The sequence below is a fragment of the Sminthopsis crassicaudata genome, chromosome 5 (assembly GCF_048593235.1).
Source record: "Sminthopsis crassicaudata isolate SCR6 chromosome 5, ASM4859323v1, whole genome shotgun sequence".
Taxonomy (NCBI): domain Eukaryota; kingdom Metazoa; phylum Chordata; class Mammalia; order Dasyuromorphia; family Dasyuridae; genus Sminthopsis; species Sminthopsis crassicaudata.
In genome coordinates, this window is record NC_133621.1 from 89912205 (window position 1) to 89927015 (window position 14811).

The 14811-nt window shown below is 36.8% G+C and overlaps 1 protein-coding gene across 5 annotated transcripts in view; it reads left to right on the top strand.

Annotated features, from left to right (window-relative positions):
- Nucleotides 1–14811, top strand: part of PRKAG2 (protein kinase AMP-activated non-catalytic subunit gamma 2) — a 409151-nt gene that overhangs the window by 295372 nt on the left and 98968 nt on the right. For all 5 annotated transcript variants that reach the window (XM_074267439.1, XM_074267441.1, XM_074267440.1 and 2 more), the window contains one exon: nt 3893–4110. In XM_074267439.1, the coding sequence (XP_074123540.1) occupies nt 3893–4110 (218 nt within the window). The remainder of the gene's footprint in view (nt 1–3892; nt 4111–14811) is intronic.

Sequence of the window (14811 nt, forward strand, 5' to 3'; positions counted from 1 at the left end):
CAAGGACTGATCATCTGACCAGGCCTTTGAGAGTTGATTTTTCAGGCATGCACACATACACGCTCCTGACACGTGTGTATGTCTGTGTGCATATCATACATATGCATATGTATGTGTTTTCAATTTGCTTTTAGAAACTAGTTTTTGGGTCTACAAAAAACCCAACATTCAAGAAATTCTATGCTTAAGAACGAGAATCAAGATATATGAATTCTAGTCCTGGCTCTGCCATCAATTCACTCTGTGACCTTGGAGAATTTTTTTACTTCCTTTCTTTGGGCCTCAATTTCCTATCTATAAAAGAAAGGGGCTTAAACAGCATTGACTTCTAAGATGTCTTTCAGCTATGACATCTTACCATAAAGTTCAGACATCGATTTCCTAAGTAGAAATGACCTTACTTCTAAGTGAGGAGGTAATTTCATACATATTATGATTTGAGAGGTATAAGGAAAAGTTCCTTGTCCCCAAATATATCCCTTCTATTTATCTTGTATTCCTTTGTTTCTACCGTTACAGGGTTATTCCTGTAGAATACCAAACATCAACCTATGCTAAAATTCAAATTTCTTTTAAAGGATATCTTTGTTACTGACTGTTAACACCTTACTGAAGATGAGGTTAGCAGACCCTTTCTTCCCAGGCCTATCAAGAAGAAAGGAGTTTCTGCTGAGGTTGCTTGGAAGTGTAGAATAAGAGTCCTATCTTTAAAAAAAAAAAGGTACAGTGAGCTTAGCCAGTATAATCAGAAATAAAAGTCTTAGTCATAACCATCTTCATTCCCTTTCACCTTCACTCCCTGCCATACTTCCTTCCTGTTCTGACAATATTGCCAATTTTAGGTGAACACATTTCAAAGAGTCCAGAGGTAGAATAGATATGACTCTATGGTCTGAGACTCTAAGGGTGAAGTTAACTCAAGAATAGTAATAACATAGTCTGCAGAACAAAATTCTCTTAAAGCAGGCAGTCAGAATTCTGATGGCTTAATAAGGGGGAAAGTTTCCAAAGACACTGATGTGGATGAACAGGGAATTCATGGGAAGAGCTCTTGCTTTAAAAGGATATGTACAAGAGACACGAGTTAGTTGAGCATGGATAGCTGAGAGTGGTAGAGATGGATGTTAAATAAGAATAGTATGGGCATTTAAGAAGGGTAACAGGAAAGCAAAGGCCCAGGTTTGAACTGGTCATGATAAATGTTAAAGACAAATAAAAGAGCACATTTAATTATGTCTATTATTTGGACCCAAAGAGTATTAATTAATGGTTTTAAATGTAAGAAAGAGGTCAAATATTAACCATTGCACCACATCTTCCTCAAGTCTAAACATATCTACTTTTCAACAAGTGATGGGAGCTAGGATCCTGGAAACCTAGGTTTTAGTCCTCATTCTATCATGTAAATGAACTCAGGCAAATTATTGAACCTTTGTAGTTTTCTTCATCTAGAAGACAGGAATAATCTTATTTGAAATACTTGCCCCTATAGGAAATTCTGAGGAGACCTGAGTACTTCCAGCCCTAACTCTGCCACTCTCTACCTTTATGATATTGAGAAAGTCACTTCATTTTAAGCCTTAATTTCCTGTGCTTGTCTATCTTGTAAGAGAGATGTGGAAATATGAAATATTCATAAAAGAAAAAACTATAACACAGGGAACAAAAATTAAATTATGAGAAGGAAAGAGCAATTCTAACTTGATATTTTGAGACATTTTTAGGGAAGTAACATTTGATGGATATCTTGAAGGATAAGTAGGAATTTAATACATAGAGATTGGGAGAATGAGAGGGAGGGTTAATTAGGAATGTTGTAAGCAAAAGCAAGATGTCTAGAAAATATGATTTGAATGGGAAAATCTTAAAATTGGAGCAAACAAAAAAAGATCATCTAGTTTATGGGTTTTTTTAACCTGGAATAGTGAATTAGTTTTTCTAAAATATGTATTTTGATAACTATATTTAGTTATATATAGTTTCCTTTGTAATTGCTATAATGCATTTAAAAACAATTCTAAAAAAAGCTTCATGGTTTCACTAGACTGCCAAAGGGGTCCATGACACAGAACTCCTGATCTCATCGAGTCCCCTTATTCTTATTAATAAAAAAATCAATAACTGAGATACAAAGAAATTTTGATTTGGTTTGGTATTTAAAGGTGGCTTTTGGACCATTCATAAATTCAGCAAACATTTATTAAGAGCCTACTCTGTCAGGTACCATACTAGGCATTATGGACAAAGGACAAAAACAAAATCCAAACTAGGAACCCTGGGATTCTTTCTGTTAAGCTATCCCATTTCCTTTGTCCTCTCAAAGTTATCTATGAGTGAGTAGTACATTCCTTGAATTCAGAGAACTAAATTGTACACTGTTTTCAAAGTCCGATTCTTTTTGTACAGCAAAATAACTGTTTGGACATGTATAAATATATTGTATTTAACTTATACTTTAACATGTTTAACATGTATTGATCAACCTGCCATCTGGGGGAAGGGGTGGGAGGAAGGAGGGGAAAAGTTGAAACAAAAGGTTTTGCAATTGTCAATGCTGGAAAATTACCTAGGCATAAAATTTTGTAAAAATTAAATTAATTAATTAAAAAAAAAAGAAATCAGAGAGCTAGAGATACCTTGGCCTTCAAAATCATCTGTGGTCTGACTGGAAACCATTTTTCTAGTCTACTCCCTTATATAATGCTTCTGGCTCAGCCAGATCTTTCATTGTTTGTGGAATACCCTTTGTATTATTTCACCTTCAAGCCCATACTTGTACTCCATCTATAGTTCCTTTCCTCCTACTTCTCACTTGTGCAATTCTACCCATCCTTGAAGAGCCAGTACAAGTCATGTCTCTTACCTGAAGCCTTCCCAACTCATTCTAGTCCAAATTGTAAAGCATTTATTGTTTTACCACTCACATAGTAATAACACTTTTAACACCTAAAACAACTGTTCATTTATTATCTAACATTGTTACCAAACTCATCATTATTTAATTTTCATGTGTATATATGGCATCTTCTCAGATAAATATCATGAAGATAGAGCATCATTATCTATATCATATCATTATATATGTGACATAGTGTTATCATACATACATGTGACATGTATATAGTGATACATGTGGTATTACATATCACTATACATGCCCTATAATATCCTGCAAGGAAAAGGAACTCAAAAATATGTGCCGAATAGGTATGAGAGAAACACAGTGACTCGGTGAGGTCATAGTAACTGCAATCTTTGTGGATGGCATAAGGAAGGGGATCCAGAAGGAGCCCTCTCTTCCTTAAGGTGAGTGATTAGGGCAAAGATTATAGGTCCTCTAAGGAAGGATTTTCATAAAAACATAAAATTTGTATACATTTCAACAACAATACTGTATGAGGATATATTCTGATGGAAGTGGATATTTTCTACAAAAAAAAAATCTAATTCAGTTCCAATTGATCAATGATGAACAGAATCAGCTACAACCAAAGAAATGGGAAATGAATGTGGACTACTTGCATTTTTGTTTTTGTTCCCAGGTTATTTTTACCTTCTGAATCCAACTCTTTTTGTGCAACAAGAGAACTGTATTGTTCTGCACACATATATTGTATCTAGGATATACTATAACATATTTAACATGTATAAAACTGCCTGCTATTTAGGGGAGGGGGTGGAGGGAGGGAAGGGAAAAGTCGGAACAGGAGTACAAGGGATAATGTTGTAAAAAAAATTACCCATGTCTTTGTTCTGTAAATAAAAAGTTATTTAAAAAAACCCATAGAATTTGATGTAGGGCACCAAGTGTTAGGAAAGCACAGACTCTACAATTTTCCTGACTCAGTCAAGGCCAGATTTCTAACAGTGCCTTGTTGTTTCTCTTCCATAGCCTCCGGCCTTTCGTCTTCACCATCAACCCCTACCCAAGTGATCAAGCAGCACACTTTTCCTCTTGAATCCTATAAGAATGAACCTGAGAGATTAGAAACTCGAATTTATGCCTCCTCTTCTCCCCCGGACACTGGCCAGAGGTTTTGTCTGCCCTCCTTCCAGAGTTCAGCCAAACCTCCCTCTGCAGCATCAGCTCCATATGCTACCTCCACCACAGTAAGTTGGGTAATTTTAATTGAGATTCCACTTGGGGGATACTATGGGTAGAGGCCAGACCCAGAAATACACATTAAAAACCAGCTACTTTTTTTAGGCTGCCCTGACCCTACAGGGAGCTGTGATAAAAGAGCCACAGACTGAGTGGATTCTTAATGGATTTGATCCTAAATGGTGAAAATGAAAATCCCTTGCAAATAAGCATCTCTTATTTAAAGGGTCATTGGTTTAAGACCTTTTGGTGGTAGTTCTTGGAAATGATGATTTTCTTTTGAGCAGTTGAAAGCAAGACAGAATTCAGCATTTTTATCTTTAGCACCTGTTAGGTAGGTGCTGTGGCTTGTTTATGAAAGAAGAAATGGAATTAGAAAATTTGAAAGGTGGAAGAAAACTCACTCAATATCTAGTTCAGTCTGTATACATAAAGATTCCATACTGTAATAAACCCAACAAATGACCACCTGGCTCTGCTTGAAGACCTCCACGGAGGGGGGAACCCAGCATCTCTGAAGACAGTCCATTCTAATTTGGGTCAGCTCCGTCTTAAGAGTTTTTTTCTTGTGTCAAATTTAGTCTCCTTTCAATTTCTTGTCAAATTAGTTTCAACTTCATTGCTTTGAGTTCTGCTCTCTGGTACCAAACAGAACAAATCTTCCACACAAAGGCCCTTCATGAAGAAAGATATCCTGTTCATGTCCTTCATGTCCTCAAGCTAATCATGCCCAGTTCCTTCAAATAATACTCATATAACATAAATGCAAGGTTCCTCAACATACTGATGACTTTTCACTGACTGTACCAAGATTATCAATGTCCTTCTTAAATTCTGTTGCCCAGAACCAGAAACAGCACTTCAGATGAGGTCAGAGTGTAGTAGAACATAGGGTTTATAATACTGTTGTGCAACCAAGACTGATGCACACATAAAACAGATGGTGCTATAGTTTGACAGAATATGCTTAATTGCTAAGTAATAGTATGTAATGGAGAAGGTAAGGGAATAGGTCTTTATTAAGTGCCTACTATGTGACAAAACCTGTGGTAAATGCTATATAGATATCTCATTTGATCCTCATAACATCTCTATGAGGTAGGTGCTATTAATGTTCCTTCTTTTACAGTTACAAGTGAGGCAGATGGAGGGTAAGAGTCACTTAGCCAGTAAATATCTGAGGTTGGATTTGAACTCAAATGGTTCCTGACACCAGGCCCAGCACTCTATCTACTGTGTCACCAAATGACTTTTACCATAGGATAGCAATAATAGTAATGATAATAATAATAATAGTATTTACGTAGCCCCTACTATGTGCCAGGCACTATGCTAAATGCTGTGCAGTTATCTCATTGGATCCTCATCACAATCCGGGATACTATTATCATTCCCATTTTATAGATGAAGAAACTAAGGCAAATAGGAGTTAAGTGACTTGCCTAGGTCACATAGATTCTAAGTTCTGAGGTCTTCTAAGTGAAGGGTCTTTCTGATTCCAGGCCCAGTACTTCTGACTATTTCAGCCCATAAAGGCCCAACATTTCCCTTTGAGGTCCTGTTACATTTCTCCATGTTACCTGTTTGGAACATATGGTACTCTACATTGTAACTTATTAGTTTCAGGTGCATACATTTTATCTCCCCCAACCACATTGTAAGCTCCTCATGGGGAAGGAGTCTATCTTCTTCTCTTGTCATGTCATCACCTCTCTTTCTGCCAGCCCAGGTCTTGTACTTTAGGAGAAGTAGGTTAGAAGATTATTCAGAGGCCATCTATTAAATTCAGTTTCATTTTATAGATAAGGAAAATGAGCCCCGGAGAAATTAAGCAACCAGTCCAAGTTGGTAAATGGTAAAGCTAGGACTGAACCTAGATTCCCTGACTTCAAGTTCAATATTTTTTCCACACTTTTGTCATTACCCATCACTGCTAGCAAGGTTCATGTTTAATAGAACTCTAGCACAGCCATATAATTTTATTCCCGAGGCTAGTAGCATTTAAAAAAATTCCCATCTATCTGGGATTGGTTTAACTTAATTCAACTGTTTAGTTCTGGTGCAAAAGATTCGTTTGCCACACAAAGAGCATAACACAACAACCATTCATTCAGTATTGTTAAACACCTGTTTTTCCTAAAGTTCCACACTTGGGCTAGTAGAAGGAGCAATGATGACAAAAGAAGATAGGATCCTTACAGTATGTGGTTGTGGAGACAAGGTGTAAATGTGTGAAACAATGATATCACAATGTAGAGTACTGGGTGGTTGTACCAAACAAGTAGTATGGAGAAATGTGTGGCATAGGAGCTCAAAGGAAGAAAGTGATATCACTATGGGCTGAACGAGTGGCGGAAAGGTTTATGAAGGAGAAATCTGAGCAAAATCTTGAAAGATCACAGGGATCAAGGAAAAGCATTGCCATCTATAAGAGCAGTAGTAAAGACTTAGAAGAATAAGTCTGACATGTTGAGGCAGTGAGAAGAGCAAATTGATTGTAGTAAAGGGTTCATTTTGAGAAACAGTGGAAGGTGCGATGATGAAGATAGGTTGGAGCCAGCTTTGAAGTAGTAAGTCACATGGCAGTGTTTGATAGATTGGATGGAGGAGATATAAGAAGCAAGGAAATTACTGTCGAGTTTATTGCAGTAATTTGGGCATAAAATGATGTAGACTTGAATTTAGGGTAAGGATAATGGGAACAGAAAGGAAAGAAAACTTTTAAAGGGAGAATGTCAATATTGAATGAATAGCTGGATGGGAGAGATAAGGGAGAAGAGTCAAATGTGTCTACCATTTTAAGATTGGGACAAGCCATTGATATCTATCAATAAGGAAGTTGAGGAAAACCAGTTTTAGAGATAAGAAGATGAGTTCCATCTTAGGCAAGGTGAAATCGATTGGATGGCAGTAATTATCTCCACAGCTAGCTGAAAAAAAAAAAGTCTCATGGATCAGGAGCCCCAGGTAGAAATTGCCAAGATGAAGATTTGGAATCAATGCAAAGGAACTCCCTAACAATGAGAACTATCCAACAATGAAATGGATTGCCTTAGAAGTAAATGAGCTCCATTACTGGACAAAATCTTGATGATGTTGGATGATGACTGGGGGTTTTGTAAATCAGATTGCTGTGGTAGTGAGGGTTGGAGATGACATCTGAGATCCTTTTTAATTCAAAAATTTTATAATTTTTAATTGCATTTTCTACTAGATCAAAAGTGTGATAGAATAGGGCTGCCTGGCACCTTATCCTTCCCAATTTTAATTCAAAAAAGGTAAAAGAGTTGCTTTCAGTCCTCTATTTCTTTCAATGATTGGATCTAGTAATGTATATTCTCAGGTAATTATCGATGTGAAATCCTTGCTAGAGGTGACCGAAAGCCCAGGACTCCTTCAGAGACCATGTACTTAGGCAGTGACATAAGAAGGTTAGTTAACTACTGAGAAGGATGTGGTCCCATCGGAACACTTAAAACTTATGTATGTAAAATCATTCTTTAACTGATCTTCTCTTATTCAATTTTACCACCATTCACCCTCACTTAATATGAAAGGCTCTTTCATCTTTAACTCATGCCTTTTAGACTTACAGGCTCCACTTTTGTGATTTCTTCCAAGATTTCAAGGTGGTCCTTATATTCAATTTAACCAGATTTTCATCTGTATAAAAATGTCTGGTGTTGGAATGATATGCTTTGGTCCCTATTCTCTTCTAGAGATAGTCCAACCAAGGAATTAATTTGGATAATTTTAGCTCATAAAGATCTCAAAGGATATATACTTTTTCCTTTTATCATTAAGAATCTGGAGAAAATGAATCATTTTATTAAGCAGACTGTGATAAGCATTGGGCCCCTGATAAGCACTGGGGATACAAAGAAAGGCAAAAGACAATTCCTGCCCTCAAAATGCTCACAGTCTATTGGGAAAGACAACGTATAAACAATCACATACAAATTATCTGTATACAGAATGAATCAGAAATAATCAATGAAAGGAAGGCACTACAACTAAAGGGACTTGTAGAAGGCTTCCCTATAGAAGTTCCTATAGAAGTCTCAATGACTTGAGACTTGAAGGAAGCCAGGAAGCAAAGATGAGATAGGACCAACTAGCAACCTGGTGCAACTACTTGGGCATGAGATGATGAGGGCCCATACTAGGGAGACAGCAATGTAAGAGGAGAGAAGGGATGTATGGAGGAGAGATGTTATACCAGTAAAACTGACAGACCACACTACCAATCGGTTACAGGAGTGAGAAAGAGATGAGGATGGCACCTAGATTTCAAGCCTGGTTGACTGGGAGTATGGCAGTACTTTAAAGTGTAACAGGGAAGGTAGAAAGAAAGAATGGCTTGGGAGGAACACAATGAGTACACTTTGGAACATATTGAATTTAAGATATCTATTATCCATCCAGTTCAGCATGTAAAATAGGTAGTTGGAAATGCAAGCCGAGAAATTAGAGCTGCAGAATATGATTTGAGAATTATTAGCATAGAGATGTTCAGTGAATTCACAGAAGCTGATAAGATCCACAAGTGAAACAGTTTGGAAGAAGAAAAGAATGAATTAACAAATTCATTTTTTAAAAATTGTTAAGGATTTACTGTGTTCAAAGAACTTTTTTTTCTATTTACCTACTTACTTATCTGGGGATACAAGTAAAAAAGTGAGGTGGCCTCTGCTTTCAAGGAACTCATGCTGTATTGGGGAAGTTGATAGTTACACAAAATTTCAGCTAAAAGTCAGTTTAAAAGGTTACATGGTCTTTAAGATGCAGCTGCAAAGCAGAAGATAATGTCTCTTCTTCAAAGTCATTTCCATAGATAAAATCCAATCAGTTTCTGATGATGAAGCCATGTGACAATGTCAAGGTTTTCAGTGGCAATAGCTTTTTTTTTCATGTTTAGAAATTACAGCTATATAAGCTTTATAATTACTGCTTTATAAGATGGTGGCTGTAGGCACTGGACAAGAAGCACTGCAGTTCCCAAAGCTTATGGGTTCAAGGTCCTAGGCTGCCTCCAATGAAGTCTAAAAGGAGATGGTAGTCAGGGAGGAAGTGCTGGTGAAGGTGACTTGATCAGCCTGGCCTGTGCTGCTGTTTCTTTCTCTCCCACAGGGTGCCTTATACATGGATGGGGCCCTCTGAATAGCTGGCTGTTGGTTTGCAGTCAGTGGGTATGGCCAGCCTCTTCTTCATGGAAGTTGCTTATCTAGATGATGCCATAGTCTTATCCATTTCAATGTTTATTGGCATCCAGGTCATGAAGTGTTTAAAGTAGAGATTTGGATTCAGGAAGATCAGACAATGACTAGCCATAAGATCCTCAGCAAATCACTTAACTACTCTGTGTCTGTTTCCACATCTATAAATAGGAATGATAATTGCATAGGCCTCACAGAATTGTTGTGAGGCTCAAGGGAGTTAACATTTTGCAAAGCTTGAAGTGCTACATCAATGTTTGTTATTACTATTATTATCATCATTATTATCACCTGCTGCTCAGAGATCTTAGGTGCAACCAAAAATCTTTCCTCCTTCCTTTATCTCCCCTCCTCATTCCTCCTTTTAGCTAATCTCATTCATAAACACTAAACAAAGAGTGAAAATCTTGCATTAGTTGGGCAGGCTGTATGTATATATTTACAGAACACATATATTTTAACTATTATCCCAGAAATCATTGAAAACACAAGTATTATCTTCAGTAGAATGTTCATTACATAGTTATGGGTGGTTCCTGATAACAGTTGGAGAGCAAGGGTTGAAAGGTGTGGGAAGATAAAAAAGTGGGAGCTAATAGTGTGTCTTTCTCTGCTCTTATGAATTATGACTGGATAAAAGGATATCAAGTCTCATAGTCCTGTTCTCACTACTGTTGAGGACTTTTTCAAATCTCATAAAGTTATGCAGGTTCTTGACCCTGCTGTGAAGGAGCTGAATCTTTAGTTCCTCCTATTCAGGGAAAGAGGCCCCAAAGGTTAGAAAGTACAAAATATATTCAAGTTGAACTTCCCAGTGTAAACAAAAGGAAGAAAAGTTAAGATTCCATGAGCAATCATTGTCCATGTTTTATGACCAGACATCAGTCAGATGCCTTGAGCAGTCCTGCCTCTATCTAGACATGAGATTATGAGTAAATGAGATAATGAGTAAGTCACTTATAATGTCCCTGTCTGATTCACAATCTTTAAAATGAAGCTGAACTAAATTATCTCTAAGATATTACAATTCTAAATCCTGTGAAATCATGATAATTTTCAGTTAGTGCTGATCATGTATCCCATAATGCACTGTTGAGTCCTGGTTGATTTTAGAATGAGAATATTATCATTTAATAAAGCTTGTTCACATTAAGCTTACTAATTTAGATGAGGCAGTCAATAGTCTAAGAATATAGACAGATATAAATATGGGTATCTGTAATATCTATATCTATACCTCTATATGTGTATATATACATACTCCCACACGTCTATCTTGCTAATAAGCATTCATCTAATTATCCAGCATGAGACATTTATGATGGATAAGTTAAAAAGGCATTATTGATTTCATTTTTTTTAAAAATGGAGCAGTGTGGACTTCCTGAAAATTTGTCAGAAATATACTTAGAGCACAAGTTACCTTCTTCTTCCTCCTATACACTTTTTAAGAATAACTACATTCTAGCAAAGTTGGCTGTCAAAATGAATTTCTATAAAGGCAATTATAAAGACTTGTTGATTTGTATTCTGAAATGATAGATAAATGGCCACGTAGGTGAAAATATTCTCTAACAGTTTGAGTTGAAATCATTTGATGGCCATTAGAAAAATGAACTTTCCTGATTTTTCATGTGCTGTCAACTGTGCCTATCCCTACCCTGTCACACTCCACAGACCCAAAATATTTTATTATGTGTCTGAAGATACCCTTGCTGCTCTCAAAACTTTAGCTTTAGGAATTTACACCATCCAAAGAGCAAAGTCACACAACAGGAATTTCATTTTGACATAAGATGTAGTTCCTTAAAATCTAGGCTTTCATGTGAAATCTGTTTTTCTACTTTATCATTATCTCTAAGCTTGAAATTCTGCATATTGAACTAAAATGAGGAGCACTGAACATTTACAAGGTTGATATGTGCTATACAAAGAGACAGTGAGCAGTAAGCTAGAAACTCCAGGGCTAGTTCTTTTTCATAGCTTAGCTATCTTGACCCTGAATGAGTTACTAACAACTTGTTGGTTCAAATCTCAACTCCAGTGCTTACTAGCTATGTGACATTGACAAATTCATTTATCCTCTTTGGGCCTCAGTTTACCCATCTATAAAATGAGAAGACTAGAGGATCCTTCCAGCTTTATAGCTTATCCTATGAATCCTTGGTTTCCACAGGTGAACTGGGAGAAAACCACTATACTGTCTTTAGGGTTGTATTTGGAATCAAACCAAAAAAAGATAAGAAAGCATTTTTAAAATACACAAATAGTTCATGATTACTCAGTATTAGAGCATTTTAATATATACTATTTTATATAAATCTATTCAGAAGTATTGCTTTAACTGAAGCAAAAGCTAGATTCCAGAAAAGGCCTCAAACCAGCTAAACTGCCTTTTATTCACAACAGATTAGACATTTTAAAAATAGATTCCATCCAATTGTGGACGGAAAAGATTTGCAATAGGTCAAGGAGCTGGAACTGGGAAATCACCTCTGGTAAAAGTGATTCATATAGGAATTAGTTCCATTAGTACTGGTGCTTAGAAAAGTGTTACCATTGTGTTGAAGCACCAAGTCAAGGATACCTATTCTCCTAGCTGTCAAAAAGGGAATGATAATTGGCATTCTTCCCTCTTTGCCTGCTCTATTGAAGTCATTAGAGGATGTGCAGGAGAGAACTGGGTAGATAGACCAGGAAAAACTTCGCTTTTTGCACACTTGAGAGACAATAGCATTATCTCCAGGTATGAGCAGTGAATGAGGTTTCAGGAGACCTTGTCTATTCTGTTTCCCAGAATAACTGAGCTCCAGAAGTTGCTGAACTTCCCTGCCTTAGATATCTAACTTGTAAAGTGGGCTGCCTCTAATGAATACCCAGACACCCAGAGGAAAATAATAGAATGAAGATTTTGAGTTTTCTATAGAGCACAGATTTCAGGACCCCTATACAGGTACTCCTAAAGAATTTTTGCTTTACAGGTTTTGTTAATCATAATTTCCTGTGTTAGAAATTAAAATGCATTAGTATCACAATAAAAATTATTTTGATGTGTACCCCTTGAAGGATGCTCTGGTGACTCCCTCTTTGAGAACTGCTGCTATAGTGTTCTGTAACAGATAACTGAAGGAAAAGCTTAAAGTCCCACTTTTTTCTTTCCAGACTGGCTACTTATCCAAAGTTTTATTAAGCATTCATAAGGCACATAAACCCATAGTAGAGAATAGTAGTTGAGAAGAGAGATTACAAAAATAAAGAATTTAGATTTCCAAACCATGGTTACTTTACTTACCCACCACTAGTGACCATTTTGGATCTCTGGTTTCCTTTGACTATTTTATAATCACTCTAGGAATCATTTTAAACTTGTACCTCTCAAAGAAAAAGCCAAAGTTTTTGGTATCCCAGTGCTACTGTGGAAAAGAAGGTTAGTCAGCTTCTCAGGGCTGCTTGTAGATCACTATGGTTATTATGTTTAAGCTCTTCAGCAACAAAATGATCTTGCCTCCTGTATTGACAAGTCCTCGGTGAAATGTATAATGAATACTAAATGATTTTATTTATTGAGACATCATATTGATTAGAATGCTACCAATTTACTCATACTTAGTAAAATAAGTTATGATTGAGTGCAGCAATTGAGCATTTTAAATGAGAGCCAAAGAAATGCTAGCATAGGCTTAGTATATAACACTATTTGGAACTATAACACAACCTGCATCATCATTGGAAATAGCCATTTTTGCAAGTGTTTGGTGTTCTATTTCGTTTCCTAATCTTAAATTGTATTGGCCAATTTGGGGGTCATGTGTTTCATATTATGTCAGCATAGTAGATTAAGGCAAAAGCTCTTATCCTTTTTGTGTGTATATCATGGTCCTTTGGCCAACCTGGTGAAATCTTTGGACTCTTTTATCAGAATATTTTTAAATAAAATCAGAATAATGTTTTTTAAATATATAAAATATATAGGATTATAAAGGAAACCAATTATATTGAAATACAGTTACCAAAATATTTTTAAAAACCAAGTCCACAGACCCCAGGTTAATAATTTCTGTTCTGGGGAAGAACCTGATTCTGGGAATTAAAAGACCTGAGTTCTAGTTTTAACTTCATATGTAACCTATCTGTAGTTTTTGTGTAAAATGTAAGTGGTAATTTCCAGACCTCTCTCACAAGATTAGTATAAGAATGAAAGGCTCACAAATTTGAACCTTCTGGCCCTTAGACATCATTTAGAGCCTCCTATATTTTTCAACAAACTGATGCTAAATGACTTATCCAGAGTCACACAGGTACTATGTATCAAATCCAGGATAAAAAGAGATAAAGCACTTCAAAAAGTTAGACACTATCTACAAATGTAAGGTATTATATACTATTAAGAGCAGAAAAGAGGAGAGAAGAAACATAGTGTCTCTCAGATCTCATTTTTCAAAACAGACTATGTGGAGGCTTTAGTGAGCCAGCCAGCATCTGACTGAATACCAAAATCAAGGCAGATTTCCTCTACAACATGCATTAATTCAGTGCTGAGCTGGTAAATCTGAGCTGTGGTGAGCCTACAGCTTCTGGAGAAATCAGTGCTGCCCCATTGGTAGAGCTTACATCTTGTACAAAGGGAGAGAAATGAGCCACCCCCTCAGGGAATTGGTGGAACATGGAGAGATGGGTACAGAACTAAGAGGAAAGGGATATTAGAGGAAGAGAACCAATGGCTGAATATCTGGTAGGATAGTCTTCGGGAGACTGACTCAGCCAAGGGGGATGGATCAGCCTGAAAGCAAATTATTTGTTTTCCAATAGGCCCAGGAATCAGAACCATTACATGGAAATTTGGCGTAGCTCTGTTCCACACAGAGCCAGGCTTTCAAGACTCCCTTTTCCTTCTCTTCTCTCCCCTTAGAAGACTTATGGGATTAAATTATGGAGCTTGTCTTCCCATTATCCATTTAATCAGAGATATTTCTGTGAAAAAGCAATCTCTTTCTGTAGATATTCATGAGGTTTCTGCATCCCAAGTTACAGGTATTAAAACCTTACCTTGTTGGTTGGGGAACCCACAGTGAAAGGCAGGAGCCAGAAAAGGAACAAAGGGCTGTAAAGATTACTGACACTATATGTAAAAAGGACTTTACAAGCAGGCCTGCAAACCAAACAGCTGGATAACTCACATGCAGTCCTCATATGAAAAACCTAGAATCGAGGGCAGCAATAAGAGATCAGTGTCAAGTCCATTTCTGATACTTCATTTGCAAAAGGATTGTGAACAAGAACCTCAATCCCTCTGAGAATCTTTCTATACAGCTCTATATAGCTTCTATACAGATCTATACAGATCACACAGCATCTATTCTAAAGCCATTTTTGACAGCAGATACTGAGGGCCAAGAGAGCAAGCAAGCTATCATGAAAATGACAGATGGGTAACTTATAAACTCTAGGGCTGTGGGCAGACTGGAGCCATGATCATCATCAAAGCAAGGTGGA